Source organism: Astatotilapia calliptera, chromosome 17 (assembly GCF_964374335.1).
Source record: "Astatotilapia calliptera chromosome 17, fAstCal68.1, whole genome shotgun sequence".
Taxonomy (NCBI): Eukaryota; Metazoa; Chordata; class Actinopteri; order Cichliformes; family Cichlidae; genus Astatotilapia; species Astatotilapia calliptera.
The window spans coordinates 23,060,039-23,082,298 of record NC_137438.1 but is presented as its reverse complement, the minus strand read 5'-3'; the positions used below and the strand labels follow the sequence as shown (position 1 = coordinate 23,082,298).

At 39.9% G+C, this 22,260-nt stretch overlaps 1 protein-coding gene across 2 annotated transcripts in view; it reads right to left on the bottom strand.

Annotated features, from left to right (window-relative positions):
- prkcq (protein kinase C, theta) overlaps positions 1 to 22,260 on the bottom strand; it is a 37,670-nt gene that overhangs the window by 8,680 nt on the left and 6,730 nt on the right. Inside the window, exons 2-11 of one of the 2 annotated variants that reach the window (XM_026147087.2) lie at positions 19,970 to 20,347; positions 12,273 to 12,472; positions 9,569 to 9,629; positions 4,591 to 4,771; positions 4,464 to 4,495; positions 4,298 to 4,383; positions 3,824 to 3,953; positions 1,934 to 2,043; positions 1,185 to 1,314; positions 924 to 1,093 (exon numbers count right to left, since the gene is read on the bottom strand). In XM_026147087.2, the coding sequence (XP_026002872.1) occupies positions 924 to 1,093; positions 1,185 to 1,314; positions 1,934 to 2,043; positions 3,824 to 3,953; positions 4,298 to 4,383; positions 4,464 to 4,495; positions 4,591 to 4,771; positions 9,569 to 9,629; positions 12,273 to 12,472; positions 19,970 to 20,087 (1,218 nt within the window). In that variant the 5' untranslated portion in view covers positions 20,088 to 20,347. The remainder of the gene's footprint in view (positions 1 to 923; positions 1,094 to 1,184; positions 1,315 to 1,933; positions 2,044 to 3,823; positions 3,954 to 4,297; positions 4,384 to 4,463; positions 4,496 to 4,590; positions 4,772 to 9,568; positions 9,630 to 12,272; positions 12,473 to 19,969; positions 20,348 to 22,260) is intronic. The other variant, XM_026147089.2, reaches the window with a different exon arrangement.

The window sequence follows — 22,260 nt, the reverse complement described above, 5'->3', positions numbered from 1 at the left end:
GTTTAGTTTGGACATATAGAGTTGTAGCCTGTTGCCCAGTCATTTATCATAGCTAGCTCTTTGTGTTGCAAGACTTTGAAGTAACAAGAAGTAGGTGGTTTTCAGTGGAAACTGGCTGCACAACACATTTGACCACAAGCCTCAGAGTGCTGTGTAAAGCCCTCCGTGCTGTGTGAAGCTGCTGGCAAGAATGACTAAAATATGATGCTTTGACACATTTGCAGAAAACGCCCCCCCCCCCCCCCACTGTGTTCTTATAGAAATTCCACTAAGAAAAGGGTAATAATTAGTTTTTGTTGCATGCAGTTTTTAAGGGAAGGGAGTGTGTAATCACTTCTGTTTGTTTGTCTCTTTGTTAGCAGTTAAGCATCCACAGTTTTCAAGATATCATGTTTAATTTTTTTGTGATGGTAGATACCAAAAACAGCTCGGGCACATTCAGTTTTGATGAAAAGGTCAAGATCACACCAAATGTGAATGTCAGTGAAAACTTTAAACCATGTCAAGTAATATATCATATGAAAGAACATGTGGAGAGCTGTAAAACAAATTTTACATTTTAATACGATGCCCTATGATGTCACAATAATGCCATAAAGTTCACAAATTCACACACTGCACCAAAATATCTTAAAACCTCACGCTTGTAGATGATTTCAGCAAATTCTGCTCCACTTATATGGGTAAAGATAATACACCATTTTAGTATGTAATACTCCAAGGTCATAGGTCAAAGATCAGACATCTGCATGTTGTAATAAAAGGTTTTTCTACAGCCATTGCCCTTCGGGGGAGTTGTGCAACTTTGAATGCTCTTGTTAATATGTTGATATATAAAGTAACATGACAAAGATGCCACATCTTCATGCATGCTCTGCTCCGTGCTTTACTTTTCCTCTTTTGAATCAGGTCGCCTCTGCTACCTTGCCAAAGCTGCCTTTCCCGAGCATCTTGTGCAGGGTGAAGTCGTCGATGGTAAATTTGGGTTGGTGATCTTTCCTCGGGACAGCGTACAGAGGCTCTTCTGGAAGCACCTCGCTGACCGACCTGCTGACATCTCCTGGTCCCTCCCATGAAACACCCTGATAATCTGCTACAAGAAGCAGGTTGAGAAACACAAATGACATAAAGTATGCAGTATGTATCCCTGCCTAACGGAAAGGAACATTTTAGAAGTTGCATACCTTTGCTTGCAGGTGTAGCTGTGGCTGGTAAACCCATAACTAGCCCGGATGGTGCTCGCACCACTCCCGGCTGGGCAACACTTACTGGACCTTCCCGACCAATAATGTCACTGTCTCTGGTACTTCTCGCCTTAAAGCAAAAGGTAGATCCAGTTTCAAAATGAAGTTTTCCACAGTAAAATATTCCTTAATTACTAGTATTAAAGGGGACAATTATGTTCTCTTATTTGCTTTACTTTTTCTTATGTTATCTAGTGTTACACAGTCTTATGTTAGATCTTCTCATTAAACAAAGTTTCATATAATGAAGTCTTCCTGTTAGAGGTGCATGATGTCACAGAGATGGAATATCTCGTGCTATTCAAGTCTTCTCTTTGCAAGGAGCAATCAGAAAGTTGGCTTAAAGGAGGAGAAGTTAAAACTTCTAATCAAGGATGAATTAAGGTGCATCACCAAAACTCAGTATCAGATCAATTGGGATTGGTAAAGGAGGAGCCAGGGATCGAGCCATCGACCTTCCGATCAGTAGGGTAACCTGCTCTACCTCCTGAGCTACAGTCACCCCCAGATTATTTCATCAGATTATTTAATCATGCAAAGTTACTCAGCTGGAACTGAGGAGAACACGTCCCTTTTAAGAGGTGTTTAAGTCACTAAAAGCAGCATAAAAACGAGGAAACAATTGAACTGGTTGAAGGCATTTCTGAAAGACTGCACAGCTTCATGTACCGAAGGTTTGTTGGTCTCACCTGCTGCTTGCTCTCGATGACTGCCAGAGCTTCAGCCATCAGTTTCTGGTTGACCCCGCAGAGGTTAGCCACTTTCTTTTGGCATTTATGGTGGACGTTCATGCTGCATTCTGCACAACATCAAACACAATGTAAACTCAGTTGAACACATAAAGAACATTTAAAGCAGTGCAAGATGGCAATATTTACACTATTATTAGTTATGCAAAAGGTAATGTATCAGCTTTTACTTCAGAATGGGGCAATATTAAAATTTATAATGACAATGACAGAAAAAAGCACTTATATGTAAAAAATGTTGCTAAAGAGTCCAATTTCTTTTTCACTTGATACCTTTTTTTCATGTCACACATTCTTTAATGTTTGCACATGTTCCTTATATAACTGTGCTGTTTCTTAGCAAACTCTCACACATCTACAATAATAATGTTTCCCATTCCTAACCCCTCAGTCAGCTGGCTTGTACTGGAAATATGATTAATTTCACAGGGAGAACTTTATACTTTGCACCTGCTGTGGCAGCTGTGCTGTGTTTCTGTTCAACAGGCCAACACATGCAGCGCATATTTATGCTGGGAAAGGTTTGAACGCCCACTGTTGTCTCAGCTACTGGAAATATATTGAGTAATGCTGTGGATTAAATGATCATATCTATGTGGTGAAAACCATGTTTTATCAAATTTTGTCAAGTTGAATTTTTCAGATCAAGGTAAGGGAGCTCCATAGTTTGCTTGCTGCATGTGTTTCAGAGTGTGTTGATGGTGTTGTGAAGGAGTAATATAGCTGTGCCGAACCAAGAAACCCTTTCGTGGTAACCTGTGAAAGCCACTGCTGCAAAATTCTTTGACGAATGACTCTTTCTTCCTCGATGATTCGGGCCTTAAAAGTCCAAAATAAGGAAACATTTGCAATGCAGCGTAAGCCATTTAAAACCCACAGATATCTGCATAATGTTGTCTAGAACATTTAATCTTTTGGCAAAGGGGTTTCCCTGCTGCTCGGCGGTATCTGATCAACTGTGCTGAAAGGCAGCTCCCAGAAAAACGGGACTAATTTTAGAGTGAAGAATTAAAAGACTGAATACCACAGAGCTTGTAACTTCAGTCAAAACTGTGCCATTTTAATTTGCTTTTTGTCACTTAGTCTTGTGTCTGAAAACACAATTTTTGGTAAAGAAGTCAAAATACCTTCATCCAACTAATCCCACATAACCACTCCTCTGTCAAACACACTCGACTGTATAACGAAGCACAAGAAGTTTGGAGGAAATGACATCTGTAAGAATGCCATGACTGGGCCAACCTGACCGAGATCGTACCATTAGGATGCTGGAGCAGGGCGTTGCCGGAGCAATGAGTCCTCTAGACTCAGCTGAGCTATAGTGCTTTATTTTGAATGATCCATCCATGCAACCAAGTCCAGGCTGCCTTAAATTCTTCCAGGGGGAGACACTGACACATTCCCAAACCAGCCTGACCGTGTCCTGGACCGCTGCAGGGTCTCTTCCCAGTATAACATTCCTGAAACGCCTCACGTAGGAGGGGAACAGGAGGCACCCTGGCCAGACGCTTGAACCACCTCAACTGGCTCCTTTTGATGTGGAGGAGTAGAAGCTCTACTCTTAAACGACCATCAGTCTTAGTCTTTAACGGTACGCCAGCATCAGTTTTCCTTAACTCTTAAACCAGGACCTTTCAGTTCCTAAACTGAGCTAGAAATAAATTTAATGGCGTAGTGTTGCGTTATGAAAAATTTCTGTTATGACACTGTATGTGTGGCTTTATGTCTGTGATGTCACTGCTGTGTTTTGTCTTACCCTGCAGACATTAAAAAAAAAGTATAAAATCACACAAAACAAACAAACCAAAACAAAAAACTCCCGCCTCTCACCCTCACATTTGAGCCCCTGCTTGGCGAGCCCCCACAGCAGAGTCCCGCAGTGCTCGCAGAAGGTGGGACTTTTGTAGTTGTAGACTTTAAACCTGTGAGGCATGTCGATCTTGAAGCGCTCCTTGTGGATCTAAAAACACATCGCACACAGATTGACACGGAAGGCGTCAGTAACCAAACACCTCTCATATGTAAACGGCGAGATTTATTTATTGGCGTTAAATTCTCTCATGCTTTCGTACACATGAACTCTCGCTGACATGGAGCTGAGGAGAAGTGAAACGAGGGGGAGAAGATGACATGAGACCGGAGCGCCTGGTGTGGTGATACCTTGGCACAAAGCAACTCTTTCATTAGTAAGCATCAGAACCATCAGCTCACACACTTCGCTCTGTGTCACCACTTGTGGAATTTCTGTCGGACTGGAAGAGATGTGCAGCGTCATGAAGCAAATCATGTGAAGCAGACACTCACCATTGTTTCCTTGCTGTTTATGGCTGAACCAGTGCATTTGGCGATAACTTTGTCTATGCATTTTTTGTGGATTGCTGCATTGCACTCTAAAAGACAGAGAATAACCACGTGAGGAAGAGTTACGAAGGCTAATTGGTAGATTACAGGACAATGAACCGACACTCACGTCTGCACTGGTAACCCTGCTTGTTAAGACCCCTGCAGTGGAAAGAAAGAGAGATGAAATGACTGATACGATTGGGAAAAAAACAAGACTAATGTGAAGATTTGTGACTTCTTGGTCTTTTGCATACCAAACAAACTCTTTGCATACAGAGCAGAAGGTTGGCTGAGGAAAGAACGTCGCGCTGAACTCGTGACACTTGACCACGTGAACTTTGGCCTGCTTTATGGCGCCGCGTCGCTGGTGGAGGGTGAACAGACCCTCTCTCTCACGCTCGGACTCCGGGTCTCCGTCTGTGTGACCCACAGCATCTGAAACACGTATTACAACTTTAATTTCAAAGAAGAAAAATAAAACAATGGAAAAAGGTACAGTTTTATTCGGCTTCTGTGGACAGAGTGGTGAGACGCCGCTAAGAACACAGGATTTCACAGCAAAGTTTCAATTTCTCACCTCCTGAGATGTGTTTCTTACTAACAGCAGATTTTATGTTGAAAATAAATCTTTCCTTTTCAGCATTAAAAGCCTAGATTTCTTTCATTAAAGCTTCTTTCACTTACACTCATGTTACAAGGGGTCGCCACAGCAGACAGCCTCACCTATCTGAGTTGACATTAGCTTTGGTTGAAAATTAATTTCATGTTGAATTTTTTAAAATTTCACCTCAGTTGACTGATTATACAATTTGTGTTTATGAACAGCTGAGTAGGAACAGCTGTTTTAGTAGCTTGTGAATGCAGATTGTGGACGTTATGTGTACGGTTTACACCGGTTGTTGTTTACAAACTAACTTTTGGGTTTGGGTCAGGAAAAGACTTGGTTTGGTTAGCTAGCAGCCGTCTGTGGTCACCTGAAGTTTGCGTGCAAGATGCTGACTTGCCGGCATGCACCTGACCACTACTCCACTAAATGCTAGTCAAGGTGTGAAAAGTGCAACGCAAGCTGGACCTTTCACCTACATTTGCATTTTTTGAAGCATGCTGGTCGCTGTGAGCGAAACACGTTCTGTTTCTGATTTGTGTCTTGTTCAAGTTTCACTGCTGCTCGGTGCTCAGTTTGTGAGTGTTTGTTTATTGTCCAGTTAATCTTTACTTTAGTTTTTATTAACAACATCGGAGAAGCGGGCTGGACATTGTTTCCAGGGAATACATTTCATGTTTAAGAATTCTTTTAAATCTTTTTAGCGATTACAAAAAAAAAAAGTGTTACAGAAAACATTCGTCGAGGGAAGAGTTACAAACGTCCTCCTCTGAGATGCGTTTCTCAGAGTAAATGGCTTCAAACTGTTGCTTATATTTAAAAAACTGGTTCTGGTGATCAGTCTGTGCACATGGACAGGACACTGTATTAACAGTCAATGAGTGAGCAAATTAGTTGCAAATAAAATTGTTGTTGGATTAAAAAAACAAAAAATGTGCATTAATTTCTTTGTTATCAATAAATCTGTTATTTTTTTTGCTTTGTAATCGCTGATCTGTTGGGACCTCTGTTGTCTTTTCCACTCAGCTTGTGTTGCAGTTTCTACTGTCATCACCCATCATAGTGTTTGGTATTAGATCAAGCACAGTCATCATGTATGACTAAAAACTGACTGACCAAAGCTCAGTATGACTTTCATGTGTTCTAAGAGAGCAAACATGCAGAAAATGATCCTAAAATGTTGAATTATTCCTTTAAAACTGCTTTAAACACTGCATGTGACTTTGAATCAGCTCAAAATGTTAAATTTCTATCATTATCCTTCAGTTAGAGACAGGAAGACACCAGTATGTGTTTGCTCGTTGGAGGAAGTGTACCCATCACTATGCCACCTGTTGTTCCCTGCAGTGATTTCCTGTTTGCTTGGTCTATATTTACAGACACACGAGACAGCTTCTTACTTCTGAGTCTCAGTGCTTGGCATGGTGTTAATGTCAGGAAGGCACCAGTGAAAGCACAAAGCGCCCGCACAACCAGCTTACAGCCAGCAGGGGGCAGACGGTCAAAACTCTTATTTTTAGCTTAAGAAAATCTAATTATGATGAGACACTTACGGGTGCGCCTTCGACAATGAACATTCACAGTCACTTTTCTGTATTTTTACACCTACTTGATTATTAATAATCCTCTAGGACACAGTAGCTGGCTGCCAGCTACTTGTCTGGCCGCACAAAAGTGATGAGCACGCCACTTTCGGCATTTATACAGGAATCTCATTAATACTGAGAATAGAAAGGGAAAAACAGGGTAAGACAGAAGTTAAAACAACAAAACATAAAACAACTGGTTTCTGTATTTTTAACACACCTGCCTATTTACTCATAAAAACCTTCAAATAAATACTAATTTAGTGCATATTAAAGTTTAGCGGACCTATGTGCATAATTCTAGAAGTGAAGCTGATCAACTCTGAGGAGCACATAAAGAGGGACCAGGTGAGAATTTCACAATAATGCAAGAAGGCTCTCTGTGAATTCAGTATATTTTAAAATGATCATTCTCATTGTTTCTAATTTTATATTATCACGTCACTCTTACATTCAGACAAGCAAAGACTAAAAAGGTGAGTTTTTTCTGATATCAGGCTCCTTTTAGGTCTTTCATGATCAAACTTACCTGTCACTTTTTTTATACAAAAGTTGGTGCTCTGACACACACAACAGCCGGTAAACGGTAACTGTCCCTTTTTAGAGACCTACACAGCTGACAGAGGCGTAATTTACAGGTTTAATAGCCAGGAGACTTTGTCTCGTGTCCCACAGGCACCCTTTGTTTTCCACTTTCCTTGCTTTTTGTTGTGGTTAATTACAGAATAATGCTGACATAAATGGAAAAAATATGCAATTAACTTTTGGTTTTCAAAATAATAGATATTTTTCAGGGTAACAAGTTAAAATGATTTGATTTTGTTGTTATTCTTCCTCGTGGATCATAGAAGGAACGGTGTGAACAGGTTTTAGACTGGGATTTGGCAGGTGGGGGTACATTAACAGTCTGTACAGACTGTGATCAGCTGTTCTGTGATGCTACACCCAAGCTCAATGCTCTTTGTGGATATAACCAACTGAATTCAACAAGATATAAGCAGATGTTACAGAAGCTATATGGCTGATTTCCAGCCCGTAGAGACGAGTGAGCTCGTGCAGCAGTCTGGAGCCATCTTTCATTTTGTATATTTTGCTATGAAAACGGGAAATAGGTGTAGAGATTTACTGAAATGTGTGTAAACCTACACGGCAACACAGTGTAATAGGAAAACAGTTTTTAAAATGTTAACAAGCGTTAACAAGTTTTTTTTTAATGCAGGTGTGTTTTTACTGCATTGGCAGTGTGTTAGGGACTATTGTCAAGCTGAAAAATGAAGCTGTTGCCAATCAGACACTTTCCAGGTGGTACTGCATGGTCAAGTTACAAGGATTGGACTGAAAAAGAGTGAAAAAGTAGCTAAAGACCAACTTTGGAAGACCTTCAGAAATACTACAGATCAATCACTCAAAACAATATAAAAAAATCACAAAAAAGTTTGGCTTGTTGGAAAAGATCAAGAAATGAAGGGTGGCTCAAAATTTTGCACAAGACTGTATAAACTGTAGAGTTCAGAGACTGAATCTAATCAGCTTAAATACAGCTTGACGTCTGCTACCCTTAATGTAACCAGTCCAACATAGTGCATCACTGCAAGCTTTACCACAATACCACAAACTAACACGTGTAGCGTGCGCTAAACAGTTTCCATGCAACCACTGAATAACAAAAAAATAGTAGAACTTCTTCTGCAAGAAACTTCTATTTTTTTTAATGAAAACAAAATTCAGCAGCACATGATTAATACATCCAGTATCTCAGTATTTAAATCTGGTACGGTCTCCATCAATCATGCAGGATTTACATTTCCCATTTATAAACTTTCACTTGCTGAGCAGTCCTCATTTCTGAAAATAATCTTGTATCTTACTCTTCCTTCCTCTCTTTCTTATATGCTTTTCCTTCCTTCAGTGTTGCACATTAATTTTTTCTCTCTCTCTAGGAAGTAAAGCATCGCTGTCTTTAGCTTACAGACACATTGCTGTGTGGAAAACTGCACAAAAACAGTTTATCGGCTGATATTTGTTGAGCTGTTTGAAAAGTCGCAAGCTCCATTAATGCTCACGGCTCTGCTTCTTCTGCCACTAGTGAGATTCTTTGATACTGCGACCACAATCTTGCCTCTCCACTATGAAGGCATCACAGGGATAACACAAACCATGACCTTTACGTGTAAGCGGTCCTGAGATGCCATTAATTTCATGCACTAGGTTGCTTATTAGCTATAATTAACCATGATTTGAAGGGATTCCCATTTTAAACCCTGCATAATACAGATGTGGGCATCTATAAGCACTGAGCCTGTTAAGTCATTAGTTGGCACGCAGTTTGAACACACTGTCTCTGTAACGACAGACGACTGACTATGTAAAACCTTTTTTGCTTCCACTCACCTGTTAGATTCAGAAACTAAAAACTAGAGTCAGGAAAAGGTCACAATTTAAAATTGGTCTCTTCACACCCCGCTTACTGACAAAAGATGAGCTAGTAGTGACCATACTCACCACAACTGATATAATCCAGCGTGTCGGGGCAGACGCTTAAGGACAGGTTGTGTAAACAAACCACACTAGCGGTTTTGACAAACGGGCACTAATTGCCCCAGGGGTGAGGATGAGATGTTTCGCATCACCTATAGATTAGTCAGATTTTGAAATCCCTGGACTTTAAGGGCTGAAATGGTTTTTCTTCCCGTGTTTAAATCTTTCTACACAGTCGAACCACGTCACATGTAAATCTGAGTTTAAGCATTAAACCCACAGGCGACAATACTAGGCAACACTTCTAAAGCTCGTCCTTTGTGCTTCTGGTTTCTCTGTCCTGTCTTGTTAGTGCACAACACCAGAGGAGTTGCTGTTAGGCTGCTTCCTGAGACTACAGCACTGTGTGTGTGCCAGAGACAATTATGTAAACCACATAAGAACAAGTGGCTCTCACTGTAATTTTATCAGATTTTGTGAGGCAGTTCTTCTTATTTGGCTGCGAATTCAGTAAATAACTACCGAGGGGCAGCAAGCTGAGGTTTGAAGGTCTGATTCACTCACCACTTTTCTCCAGATAATATCTAGCCTCCATGAGCATGCGTCCCTGCGGCTTCAGCTCCAACTGAGAGAAAAAGAAACGAAGAACAAAGGGAGACAGAAACACACAAAAAGAGATATTTTAGGAAAGAAATTCATGAGAAAATGACAAAATGAAAAGGGAAGGATGTGAATTCAGGAGGATGATGCATATACGTCATGCTCCTTAAAGGCAGTGACACATGCAGACAGTCTGGCAACAACACACACGCATAAAGAACAGGCTGAAGGAGCGTATTTGATTAGTTTGGTTTAAGAGATCATGCCGTGAAATGTTGTGTAGTGCCACTCACAACCGAGTCTGTCCAGGAAGTGATCTCTTGCTCTCTCTAACAAAAAAAAACTCAGCAGATTTCACCAAATGACCTGCATCTAATTAAAAGAACAGCTTAGCCCAAATCCATGGCCCCAAAACAATCAGCAAATCTTATGTTGGACAGTTTCTTGGAGGAACTATTTTCTTTCTAGTTAACTACAGAAGTACAAGACGTAGGGGCGCATCTACCCGTGAAAAAAAGCATCGTGCTTGTGACAGCTGTGACGAGATGAAGACATTAATGAAGTCCTGCCTCGGCTGAGCTGTAATGTTAGTTCTTCACGCTTCCTTTGGTTGGCAGATGTAGTACTCAGCTAAACAAAAGAGTCTATTTGGATACAAGCCTGCGGGAAAATCAAGCAGCAACCTTGGGGAAAAAAGACACACGTATGTAAAAAGAACAAAAACAAAAAAACCCACCTAAGCGGTCCCTCTAATGGCCACTTGAGGCTCACTCCAAAAGTGAGCCAGTCTCCATATCATCTATTGATGGTTTCTTTCTTTATAAAAACTGCACAGATGGTGACTTCTTTTTTATAACTCAGTCATTTGGATGCTGTTAAATCTTAAACTTTGGGGTGCAGCATCTTTGAATGACAGGTGTGTGTCAACAGCATGGTGTTGCGTCCCAGGCCACACCTCAGCGAATTCAGGTTGATGCAATTGGGGAAATGAAATAAAACTATCTCACAAATAACATGGCTCCAGCAAGGTTTTGTTTGGTGAAAAATTATAATTCATATTAATCCCACTTAAGCGTCAATTACATGACCTCTCAGCAACCAAGTAGTGAAAAATTCAACCAGTTGTTGTGAGAGTTTGGCTGCTGTTGCTAGGTAAAATTGGTCACAGCAAGGTACATTTTGTGTTTATATTGGCCACTAGTAGATTGCAGCAGTGCCCAAAGTTTGGTGGCTTCTCTGTAAACTGTTGCTAAACTTTGAAGAGTGTGATGCAAACCAGAAACTGAGACCATTCACGTTCAAAGTAAAGCCTGCACCCCTTTGAACCATGTTGGTTTTTGCAATATGAAACAACTTTTACTTTGAAGGTGAACAGTCTTCATTTGGGTTTTTTTCAGGTTTCTCTACTACTCAGTGATTAGTTAGCAAGTGTTTGCAGACAAGTTGGTGTCGTCCATGCAGACTATGGATGACTGTGCCAGTCTGCTAGCAACTGAAACCCAAGGAGACTCTTTTCAACTGATTTCACCAAAAACATCAACTTCCAACAACCACATGCAAACTGGTCAGGAAACACACATTTTTTCCTAACAACTGGAGGCTGCCCCTGAGTAGGTTACTGAATTGTCTCTAGGCCTGTGTGGCCAAGGGATGGGCAAGTTTATGGATACAGTTTGCTAACCAAGCTAGCTGTGTTAGTTGATAATATAGCACTTTCTCCTCTTGGTCAAGTATAGATGCTTCTGGCTTAACCCCCCCCCCCCCCCCCCCCAAAAAAAAAAAAACAAAACAAAAAAAACAACAACAAAAAACAACTCACCTATGACCCAAACACAAAGCTAACAAAAAGCAGCATTCAGGAACCAACGGATAATGTGATGGTGGATTATATCAGTCATATATCTATATATAGTCTACAGTAGAAACCTGTAAACATTTCCCAAGAGATTAAACCTGTTAATGTTTTCCATAAAAGAAGCTGGATTTTGCTGCATGATAAGGGTTTATTTCTTATAATGATACCATTGTGATGTAGCCTTCTTTTCTCATATTGAGAGCAGTTATGATGCCAATAATTATGTCACAATCATAATATGATCCAGAAAGGTTAATAAAAATGTAATAATATCTGTGGTAATTAGTTAAAAACACTGAAGTTGTGCTGGGTGTTGATTGTAAGACGATCTGTGTTTCATATCATAAGAAAATAACGGTTGTAATAAAACAGAAATAAAAGGATTTTCTTGTTTGGCTTTCTGTTTAGACATGATATAAAATAATCTAAACGAGTTACCATGAAAATATGGGACAACTTTGTTCTCAGTACGTTGAAACGGTCACAGCAGGAGAAGCACAGATGTTGCTTGTTGATGGTGTTGTGTGCACTGGCTCATTGACTTTGCTTACTAGGACGTGGATTAGAGCCATCATTAAAGTAATTAATTTAACCGAGGCTTCTTTTGCTATGATCTAAAAGCCGTTAGTGTTTTGGTTTCAGTGCATATGATGATGCTTATTACAAAAAAACCTCTTATTTTTTTAATAATTTAAAGGAGGATTACCCCTTTAAACGCATCTGCACATCTGGATTTCTTTTTGCTTGCGTAACTAAACAGCTGGTCTGTCACTTCAAACAAGCGCACGCATCAATCCATCCTGATGCACTAACCCAAATCTCCAGCTTGCCGTTCTCCTTTTTGCACCGTGTTGCCAGCGAGTCCAGAGCTACCGTGGCCTCAGACTTGAGCTCGGCTGTCCGGTCTTTTACCATCACATGCATGATGCGCCCGCGGTGGACGTGGGCATCGAATGTGGTGCTCCAGGGCGGATACATGGTGGGCTTCTTCTGCTTGTACACTTGACCCTTCTCTGTAACGAAAAAAAAAGAAATAAAGTCCACTTCTTTATAGGTAGGACATGAGATAAAATTGACTCTTATTTCATTGCACAGAAGTCTTTTTGACAGCAGAAATCACTTCATAGTCCACACCACAGAGCTCCAGTGTTGTCAAGAAACTATTAAAGAAACAGATACATGAAGCACACTTCTACACACACTCCTAAGGATATTTCGACTCTATCCTCCACGCACTGTCCTGCTTCCAGAAATACTGACTACATTTACTCTTGTTTGAGCAGATAAAAAGCAAACAGCGCTCAGCTGTTGGTGTATTGCTCAGCTTCATTTTCAAAATGAAAAATTAGTTATTTGTAGATTTTGCAAACACCTACATTTTCAATTGGAATAAGTGGCTGCATGTTTCTGAGAATGAGAATAAGAAAGGTGGAAAGCATTAGGTAGATGTCTGCCAGGTGACAGACTGTATTTTTATCCATTTGCTCATGATGTGACATTTGATCAACATTTACTTTTAAAATATTGTGTGGCATACAGTTTTCCAAAGTCTGGCTTTTATCCAAAAGAGTACCACAAGCATAACTCCTAAACATCCAGAACTGAGTTAGCATTATTTGCTATGAATTACTTACAACATCACAATGAATTTTTTTTATTTTTTTTTTTAGCTAGAAGACTGAAATACAGTCTCTGGTTATTACATGTTTTACATGATTTGTTCTGCAGCCTCTTATGAAGTACCCCACTCATTATCTTTGAAGCTAGTTGGTGAAGTCCCACAAAATGTGGTTGCTAACAAGTGGCTAAATGGTTCTGATGAAGTTGTTGGGAAAATTTACTGTTACGTAGGTGAACATGGGAACTTTGCAGGGGTGGTGTTTTTGTTTACAGCCCACTGTTAGTGTTTTGCTTCTTGCAATTGCATTCATGCTTCAAAAAACATAAAAGAGACACCTGTTCATCGAGGCTATCTTGCTCAAATCTCATTAGCTTTTAGCCAAGGAAGTGGGGTGATGCTAACTTCCAGTTTGACCTACAAAATAAAAGTCATGCCTGCAGCACTTTAGAACATCTGCTGGGAATGATGACATTGCGTGTCAGGGACAGGTTAACCTGTCTTTTGCTACCTACACTTCGACCACTAGAGAAAATGTCATCACAAAATCACAAGCTCTGGAGATTTTGTCCCATAACAAATTTGAAAATACCACAAAGAAAAGAAAACACTGCTGTTTTTGACTGTTTTAACCATTACAGACACTGAAAAAGGAAATTAATAAGTTAATCTTAAGTGGTCTGGACAATTAAAACTCTTGTATTTGTCAGTGTAGAGAGATTTAACTACATATTTTATTCCCGAGATATTTAATTATAAGAAAAAGTGCAATTTAAACATTACATCTCAGTTTACAAAAAGAGGTGCTTTGAGCTTGAATTGGAAAAAAATAAATGTCTAACATTACAGAAAAAAACTCATCAAAAGCTCATTGCACATTCTGCCCTTTAATTATAAAATGTAAAATTCTAGTTAATTGACAGAAATTCTTTTTTCAAAAACTTTGGGCCCACTGCGAAAAATCACAAGTTTCTACAGTAGACAGTGAAAAAACAAAAAATGTTATTTATTTTTTTATGTATCAAGCTGCTCTTTAAAGCCAGATTCATGACCGTCTTTGATCCCATGTGCTTGTTAGTGCTGTTAGACATTGCACTATGTTTGAATATTTGACCACCCAGCAAGCAGATTATATCATCATTCAGAGGGCCCGGTGGCGCCAGTGTCCGGCAGCCTCGCCTCTGTCAGTGCGCCCCAGGGCGGCTGTGGCTACACTGTAGCTTGCCATCACCAGTGTGTGAATGTGTGTGTGAATGGGTGGATGACTGAATGTAGTGTGAAGCGCTTTGGGGTCCTTAGGACCAAGTAAAGCGCTATACAAATACAGACCATCTACCATTCACTCTGAATGTTGACAGATTTTCAATTGCATCATATGGCTGGGAGGGAAAGAAAGCCTTTGTAATTCACATCTGCTGATTTTTCTCTGCAATAACATCTCATACATCCACTTACATAAGAGCCACATGCTATCCTGCTGCTTCAACAATAAAGCCCTCTAAGCTTTTTACTCCCAAAGTGAGCCGCTGCCTTCTCCATCTCATCGGCTCATTGCCTTTCTGTCCATCGCCTTTGCCAGCTGCTGTCAGAGCTGATTAAAGCACAAAGAGAGGAAAATGTGTGTTTGTCTCCCCAGACGCACAGGATTTATCAGACGGTGTCTTTTTTATTTTAAAGGTTTCCTTGCAGCATTAAGCAAAGAGCATGGTGATGTTTTGGCTCCATGCAGTTGTCAGTCTGTGTTCTTTGAAAAAGCACAAAGTGCTATTTAGAGTTTGTGCTCTCATGTCTTCGCTCTTTTGAAGGGGCTTACATTTCCCTCTCTGTATATACTGTCGGTAAAAACGCACAGAAACACTGAATGGGACAATGAGAAAGAAATCCATCCAATAAAGCAAATCTGTCTGCTGTGTTTGAGCTTCAGATCCCTGGCTCATCAGGTTTGCCTCATTTGAATAAAATTCTAAAGTGGAATTCACTAAAAATGATTCGCTGTTTGAACGACCTGTTGAGTTTTCATGAATACATGTCTCGCTGTCAGCGTAGTTTGTGAAAAGCAAAACCAACAATGAGCTGATTTAACTAACCAGTACTGTCTGTGCTTCCAAGAACTGATATCTATGCCACAGAGTCCTATTGTTGTCCAGGCCTTTTGAAAACACATCAGTGACATGAGAAATTCTCCTTGATTACCATAATCACAGACTGTATATAAAAAATGGACGTAGCCACTGCATCTTGCTTCCAGTGATCTTAGGACCTACCCTTGTCGTACCCTTGTTGTGTTCAGCAAGACTTAAAAGCAGCGATTGAGACCATACATAGTTCATATAAGAATTAAATAAGGGCTTAAATCAAGAGAGCCAAAGGATTTTTCTGATAGTCTTGTCCTGGCAACCACCTAATGATTAAGTTTTTTTTTTTTTTTAAATTGATGTGACTTAGCACTAATTAGCATGTATGCACATCTCTGCAGTATACTGATACAACTGTACAGTCTATATATGTGCCTTGTTAATTAGACTGGAGAGCATGGGACACCATCCTCCAATCTGAAAAGTTTGGTGAACCATGCTGGTTTTGGAGCAGAAGTAAGCGCAGTTCAAATGCTCTGCCAACCATCTTTCATATACAGTCTATGGTATTTACCGTTCTGCTTTGGTGCGGAGTGCGGAGAGACACATGACTGGATTTCTCATATTGTTTTTACATGTACAGAACATGCTGGCCTTATTTTGAAAGTAAGGATTTTACTTAGTGCAGATACACATTTTATATCTGTGTCTGTATAAATATAAATGCTACTGATAATATATTTTAACTTTTCCAGACTAAATTACACAAGAAATCTAAAAGTGGAATCATTGGAAGCCTTATAAACTTCATTATACAGGAACAGACACGAGTTATTTGGCACAGCCATGCATACCATCATGCCAACGCTACTTTTGAAAAAACAGCACTGTAAGAACAGAAAATCATGCGGCTTTAAAGTGTTGCACTTGTGGACGACTTGCTGTGCTTGGCAGAGTCGAAAACGGAGAAACCTAAAGAGAGCCTGAACACACTCGACTAAAGGCGACTTCAGTCACTGTTATTTGAAGATGAAATAAGTCACAGTGAGCCAAAAGGGGCCTGATGGGAGCTATCTACTGTTTTTTTATTTTTTCTAATCAGCTCTTCATTTCACGCTGCCAGCGAGCATATGCTCCTCATAAACACTGGAACACTGTTTAACGTAATAAACGGCTTTTCCCTTTTTAAGGGTACTCTTTGTGATGAAGTAGTGGATGTCTTCACTTCATGTGAGTATTTCAGTTTAAGCACATCATAAGATCAATGACGCGTCCACTCTTTGCTTCTTCACAATGTTATGACTCATGCATTAAAAATATATACTTTTAATCCAAAGTAAAGTGAAACGAAACTAAATTACATTTAGTTCCCCGGTGAAAGTGTAAGTGAAACACACACACAGAGTGTCGCTCTGCTACCCTGTAGGACGAGCGTTGCGGTTACATTGAAGAGGAAAAGAAACATAAGGACCCTCCTCTTTCCTCTCAGTCACACACTGTGTTTAACTTTATCCTGCACTCATACTCAGCAGTGGTTAAACTTAGCCAGATGCAGAACTAAGATTTCTGCTGTGAGGCTATATCACGCTGGGAAGTTTCCCACAGTTGTGACACTGGATGTGAATCAACAACCCAAAAGAGAGCTTAAAGGGCATACTGGGCTTACAGTATAAGCCCATTAACATTTCTATTATTTAAAAATGTTGTTGAGTCCTTGAACATTCCTGCTATATGAGCCATCCAATACCTCAGATTCTGCAGACGTAGCCGGAAAGACTTGCTGGAACTGTATGTCAGCGTCCTTCAAAGTGAAAGTAAACATAGCTGATTCACTATGAAAACAGTTACAGATAATCAGTGAAGCGTTCTACGCTGTAACCTACTACCACAGTCACAGTCGACATTTTCTGTTCCCAACACACACTGTTGTTGCTTCACTGAAAACTTCCTGAGCATCACTTCCTGTGCTGCATGGAAAACCTTTCTTTCTTTCTTTTTTCTGGTAAAAACCCAGTGAGCATAGTGTGGGTTTTTATGGCAACCCTGTCTACAGAAGGGCTGCGATCCTGTGAAATATTAAATAATATTTAATAATAAACTTAGTGAGAATGAGTGATCTACAAGATGTTTCAATTCTAAAGGGGTCAGTCCATCGCAAATCAACGTGGGCCTTCAACATGACCGTCTCAGATTTGCATTTAAAAAAGTCTGCAGATGTTTAATGACTGCAAATATGTTGCACAACATATATTAAAAAGAAAAAGGTTTGTCAACCCACTTTTACCCCTTTGATTAACATGTGCGAACATGAATTTAAAAACAAACAAACAAATATTTTCCCTGATTTTTGTTCCCATCCAAATGAACCAAGATCTGTAATTTGGGACAGATATATTCAAAAATGTCAGTCTATGCTAATGTGAGATGGAATGACCCATATGTGAGCTAGAATAATACAAAGACGACATATAAAAAGAAATGTCATCCTTACGATTTGAATGTGAGCAACATACAGACCAGAAAAGTCACGTAACGCTTGACTTTCCTCATCAGGTTAGGATTTAGTTGCATATAAGCAGGCAATTTATTTATATAGCGCTTTCAGAACAACTCCCAGATGAACACACAGTGTTGTACACTTGACATGCCAGAAATGATACATTGAATAAGTTAAAAAAAATAAAATAAAGATAAAAAATTTTAAAAAATAAGATGATAATTAAAATGACATTTAAAATAATAAAATCAGCACAAATAGCAAAAAATAAAATAGTATAAAATGATCATTAGAATTACATGTAAAACAATAAAATGAGCACATTAGATTTAAAACAATAAAATCAGGGTCATACTGTGTCATATGTCAAGGAGTAAAAATGGATTTTAAGACTTGTTTTAAAAGTGGACAGTGAAGGGGCCTCTCTAATGCGCAGGGGCAGATTGTTCCAGAGATTAGGAGCAGCAATAGAGAAGGCCCTGTCCCCTCTGAGCTTTCTCTTGGACCTGGGTACCTCCAGGAGCAGCTTGTCAGCTGACCTGAGAGACCTGGGGGGTGAGTAAAGATGCAGAAGCTCAGAGAGGTAAGTTGGGGCAAGACCGTTTAAACATTTAAAAACAAACATGAGAATTTTAAAATGAACTCTAAGATATACAGGCAGCCAATGGAGTGAAGCGAGGATGGGAGTTGTGTGTTCTCTTTTACGAAAAAAGATACCAGAGAGGTATTTAAGAGTCTTTAAGAAGGAAAAAAGTGAATGTTTAAAAAAACTGAGAATTTCATTATATATGGTAAATATATAAACAGCATGACCATGTAGTGGAAATGACTGCTTGGGCTCAGGAGCTCTTTATTTTTAACTCTGCCACACAAACAAATTAAACTACAACAAGATCCTGAAATTCCAGATCACTTTCTCTGGACACGAGCTCGTTAAGGATGGACTGAGGCGACTGGAAAAACCTTTCTTGTCATCAGACTGATTAGAAATTTGAATTCATGAAAATCACAGATATCTGTTTCTTCAGAGCTGAAGGCTTGTTCAGTTAAAAAGTCCGTGTCAGTGAGGATAAAGAGGAGTATAGTTGCTTGAGGCATGGGTAACATTTAGTTCTTAACATTTGTGAAGGCAGCGCTAATGATGAACCATCAACACACGCTGCCATCGTGACACCATTTGTTTCCCGAGGAGATTCAGTAAGATGGTGCCAAATCAGCCTGCACAGCAGCATGTAAAAGAGTCCCGGTGTAAGCTGGTGGGCCCGCAGCTCACACCTCAAAAACATTTCACCAGTTTTTGAAACTAAAAAAATAGCCAAAGCGAGGCTGCTGATCATCTTAAAACCTACACCAAGCTTATAACACTGTCGGCACTGCAACGACTGCTCTCCCTAGGCCTCAAACACTTACACTCAGAGTGTTGCTGTTAAAAGTGGTGAGCAACATTGCACAATGGTAACCAAGCCCATGTTCCCACGGTAGCTGAAGCAAAATGAGGATAGCTTTTTAATAAAATTAACATTTCTAGCTTTTGACAAGCTGTCTTTATGGTATTTCTGCAAAATTCAAAGTTAAAATAAGTTGAAAATAATTAGATTCTGTTCCAAACTTGTTTTTGTGGAAACATGCACAGAGATTATTACTGAAGTTGATTCCTATATATAAATATCTAATATTTCAAAAAGTTAAAAAAGAAAGGATTAAGTCAACCACATGTAAAGATAATGTCTTCAAACTGTTTGTTTGTTAGAAATCTAAAGCGAACAGTTTTACAATCATACGTGTCAAAGAAAAGAAACAAAGTCACATTTGTGAACATAAATGGTAAATGGCCTGTATTTATATAGCGCTAAAAGCAGTCAATGTTTGGTGTTTTTCTGGATCAATAGCTAAATTACTGAATCAATTCTGAGCTTGTGTGGCTACGAAATCCCCCCCAAACAAACAAAGATGATGCAATCGCCAAAACCAAAACATAATTACACATGCCAAAATGTTCCACCTCACTGTGTAATTTAACCCTCTGAAGTTTAAGCTGTCATCGATGAGGACTTTAATCCTAACCGTAACCCTAAATCCAACCCTGTGCTATCAGATTATGTCATTTTTGTCCTTTTTTAAAGTTGCTCTTCCAATTTTGGCCATCAAGGGGCAGAAAAAGGGTTTGGGGTGGTCACCAGCGACCAGACCTCAGTGGGTTACAGTCAGGGTCTTGTGGATCCACAATTCCAGTGTCTGTAACCACTGTTCAATTAAATGCTCAACTTTCACTTGATTGAATGGACTCAAATTAAAATGATTATTATTTATAGTCACTAACCTGTGTCAACGGCCTCCTTCATATAAACAGCACAGTATGGGTTCAGCACCTCCTCATGATAAGCCAGACCCGGATCAATCTCAAAGTGGGAAAATCCGATCCGCAGGAAAGGCGACATGTCTGCAGACTTTTACCGTCTGACCGCTGCTCAAATATCCAAACAGCCTCCACAGATGCGCTCCGGATGAAGTCCTCTTAGTTTGAATAGATGAGAAATAGATGAGATTTGTGAGCTTTGAGAGCTCGTGCACTGGTGTGAACCACCTCTCCTCCACTGCAGCATGCACCGACTGCCCCTCTTCCTCCACAGGAAAGATGGGCTAGCAGAGGGGAGGAGGCAGGGAGTTTTTTCTTTCCACCCCTGACACTTTAAAGAACCTGTAAAAAGGAAGAGAGAGAGACACAGACATTTCATCACCCGTGACGCCGTAACCACAAGCTCTTTCCCTGCAAACATGTAACTTTTATCTGCTCCAGCTGGCTGTTACAGCAAGTTTTAAAATCAAATCAACAACAGAACTTCTTCTCGTACACTCTCCCCCTGATAAAATGTCTCAAACCACACATTTAAAGAGAGGACAGGAACGCATCTGCCATGCTTTGCAGAGTTTCACACATAAAGCACTGCGAGCAATGAAAAAAAAGCAGCCTGCTGAACCTAACTGCACCTAAAAAAACCCCAACCTCTCATAACTTTAGGGCTTGTAAACAAATAATCTCTTTGCTTTGTGCGACCAGCCATGCTAATAATCACAGTAACACACCTATAAATCACTTCCTCTGCGACCGCTGCAGTGTCTTCGACTCGGTCAAGGCCGATGTGACATTTGAGGCCTGCTGAAGAGCTCTGTGTGTGTGTTTGTGTGTGTGTGTTTGTGTGTCAATGTCAGTCCCAGTGGTGGAGAGAAGACAGGGACTATTAATAGAGCTGAAATACTAAACGCAGATGTGGAATATATGACAGCATGCGCCTGAGTCTGCAATATTCATCATCATTCTTTACTGTAAAGCTTACTGTGCTTAAGTAGCGTCATGTGAACTTGTGTACACTGCGTCAGCGTAGTTCAACATCTTAACAAAGAGAATTTTTTAACTTTTTAGCTCCCAAAGTAAAGCACAAGGTGTTTCATGCAGAATTAGAATTTGAGTTGAACAAATTGAACTAGCTAACGGAAGCTTAGCCCGGTGGGCCAAAATCAGCCCGGTGATGACATTGGACAGATTTAGAAATGTGAACCAGTATAAATTTTGAACTTTTAATTGACATTTTCATACTTCACCCGAAAAGTTAACTGAGACATAAAAAATTAAATACCAGCATTAAAATAACAAAAACATTGTATTTTATAACAGTCTGTGAACAGTCATAACTTTTTCTGTAATTTAACAGGTTTATCATGCAGTTTCACAGGAAGATCAGAATAAATTCCTGCTATGTATGATGTAGGACAGTAATGACAACATGGAAGAGATGGCACATCCATTCCTGTTGGGTCCTTTTAACTCAACAAATCAAAAAAATGTTTGATTTCTAATCAACCGTGTATCATATAATTATCATTCAGCTCGACAGTAAGGCATTTTTGCATCTTTCAGCTTATCGCATTGTTTTAAGAGGCAACTTTTGTCCAATGTTTTGTACTTTGGTCACATCTGCTGATCGCTTTCAGCACAGTCCTTAAATACCACACTGGACTACAAACTTAACACCTGACCGGCATCATCAGGTGGAGGATTCAAAAACTGTACATAAAACCAGCTGAAAGCGTGAGGGCTTTCTCTGTTTGGTTGCTGTGTTTGACCCGCCCCTCCCCCAGTGTCAGCGGATAGCTGTAATGAATGCAGTTTTAGTTTTAAACCAAGGTGGGCATCCTTCACGTCTCTAGTGCTAGGCTATAAATAAAATAGACGTGAAAGTCAACACAAAAGAATGAAAGCTTTTTAATAGTGCATGTTTGAGGTATGTTTGATACAATGCTACTCTATGCGAACACAGTTTAATGGCATGCAGCTACCTTGGCTCATACCACATGCTAATCCAAGCCATGTTAACTTGCCTTTTGAGTAAGTGGCTGTTGTCGCAAATACACTCTTCCAAACTCCAGGTACTCCCAGTGTGAAGCCCCCTCCGTCAGTGCCCCCCATTGTGCATTTTTGTAAAAATACTCCCATTGCAAAATATTAAAAAAGCAGCCAGTTTCTGGGAAAATCTACACCCCCAAAGTCTGTGCATTATAAAAGTATAATGCTGAAGCTAAAGATATATATTCCCCAGACAGTTCGAACTAAAA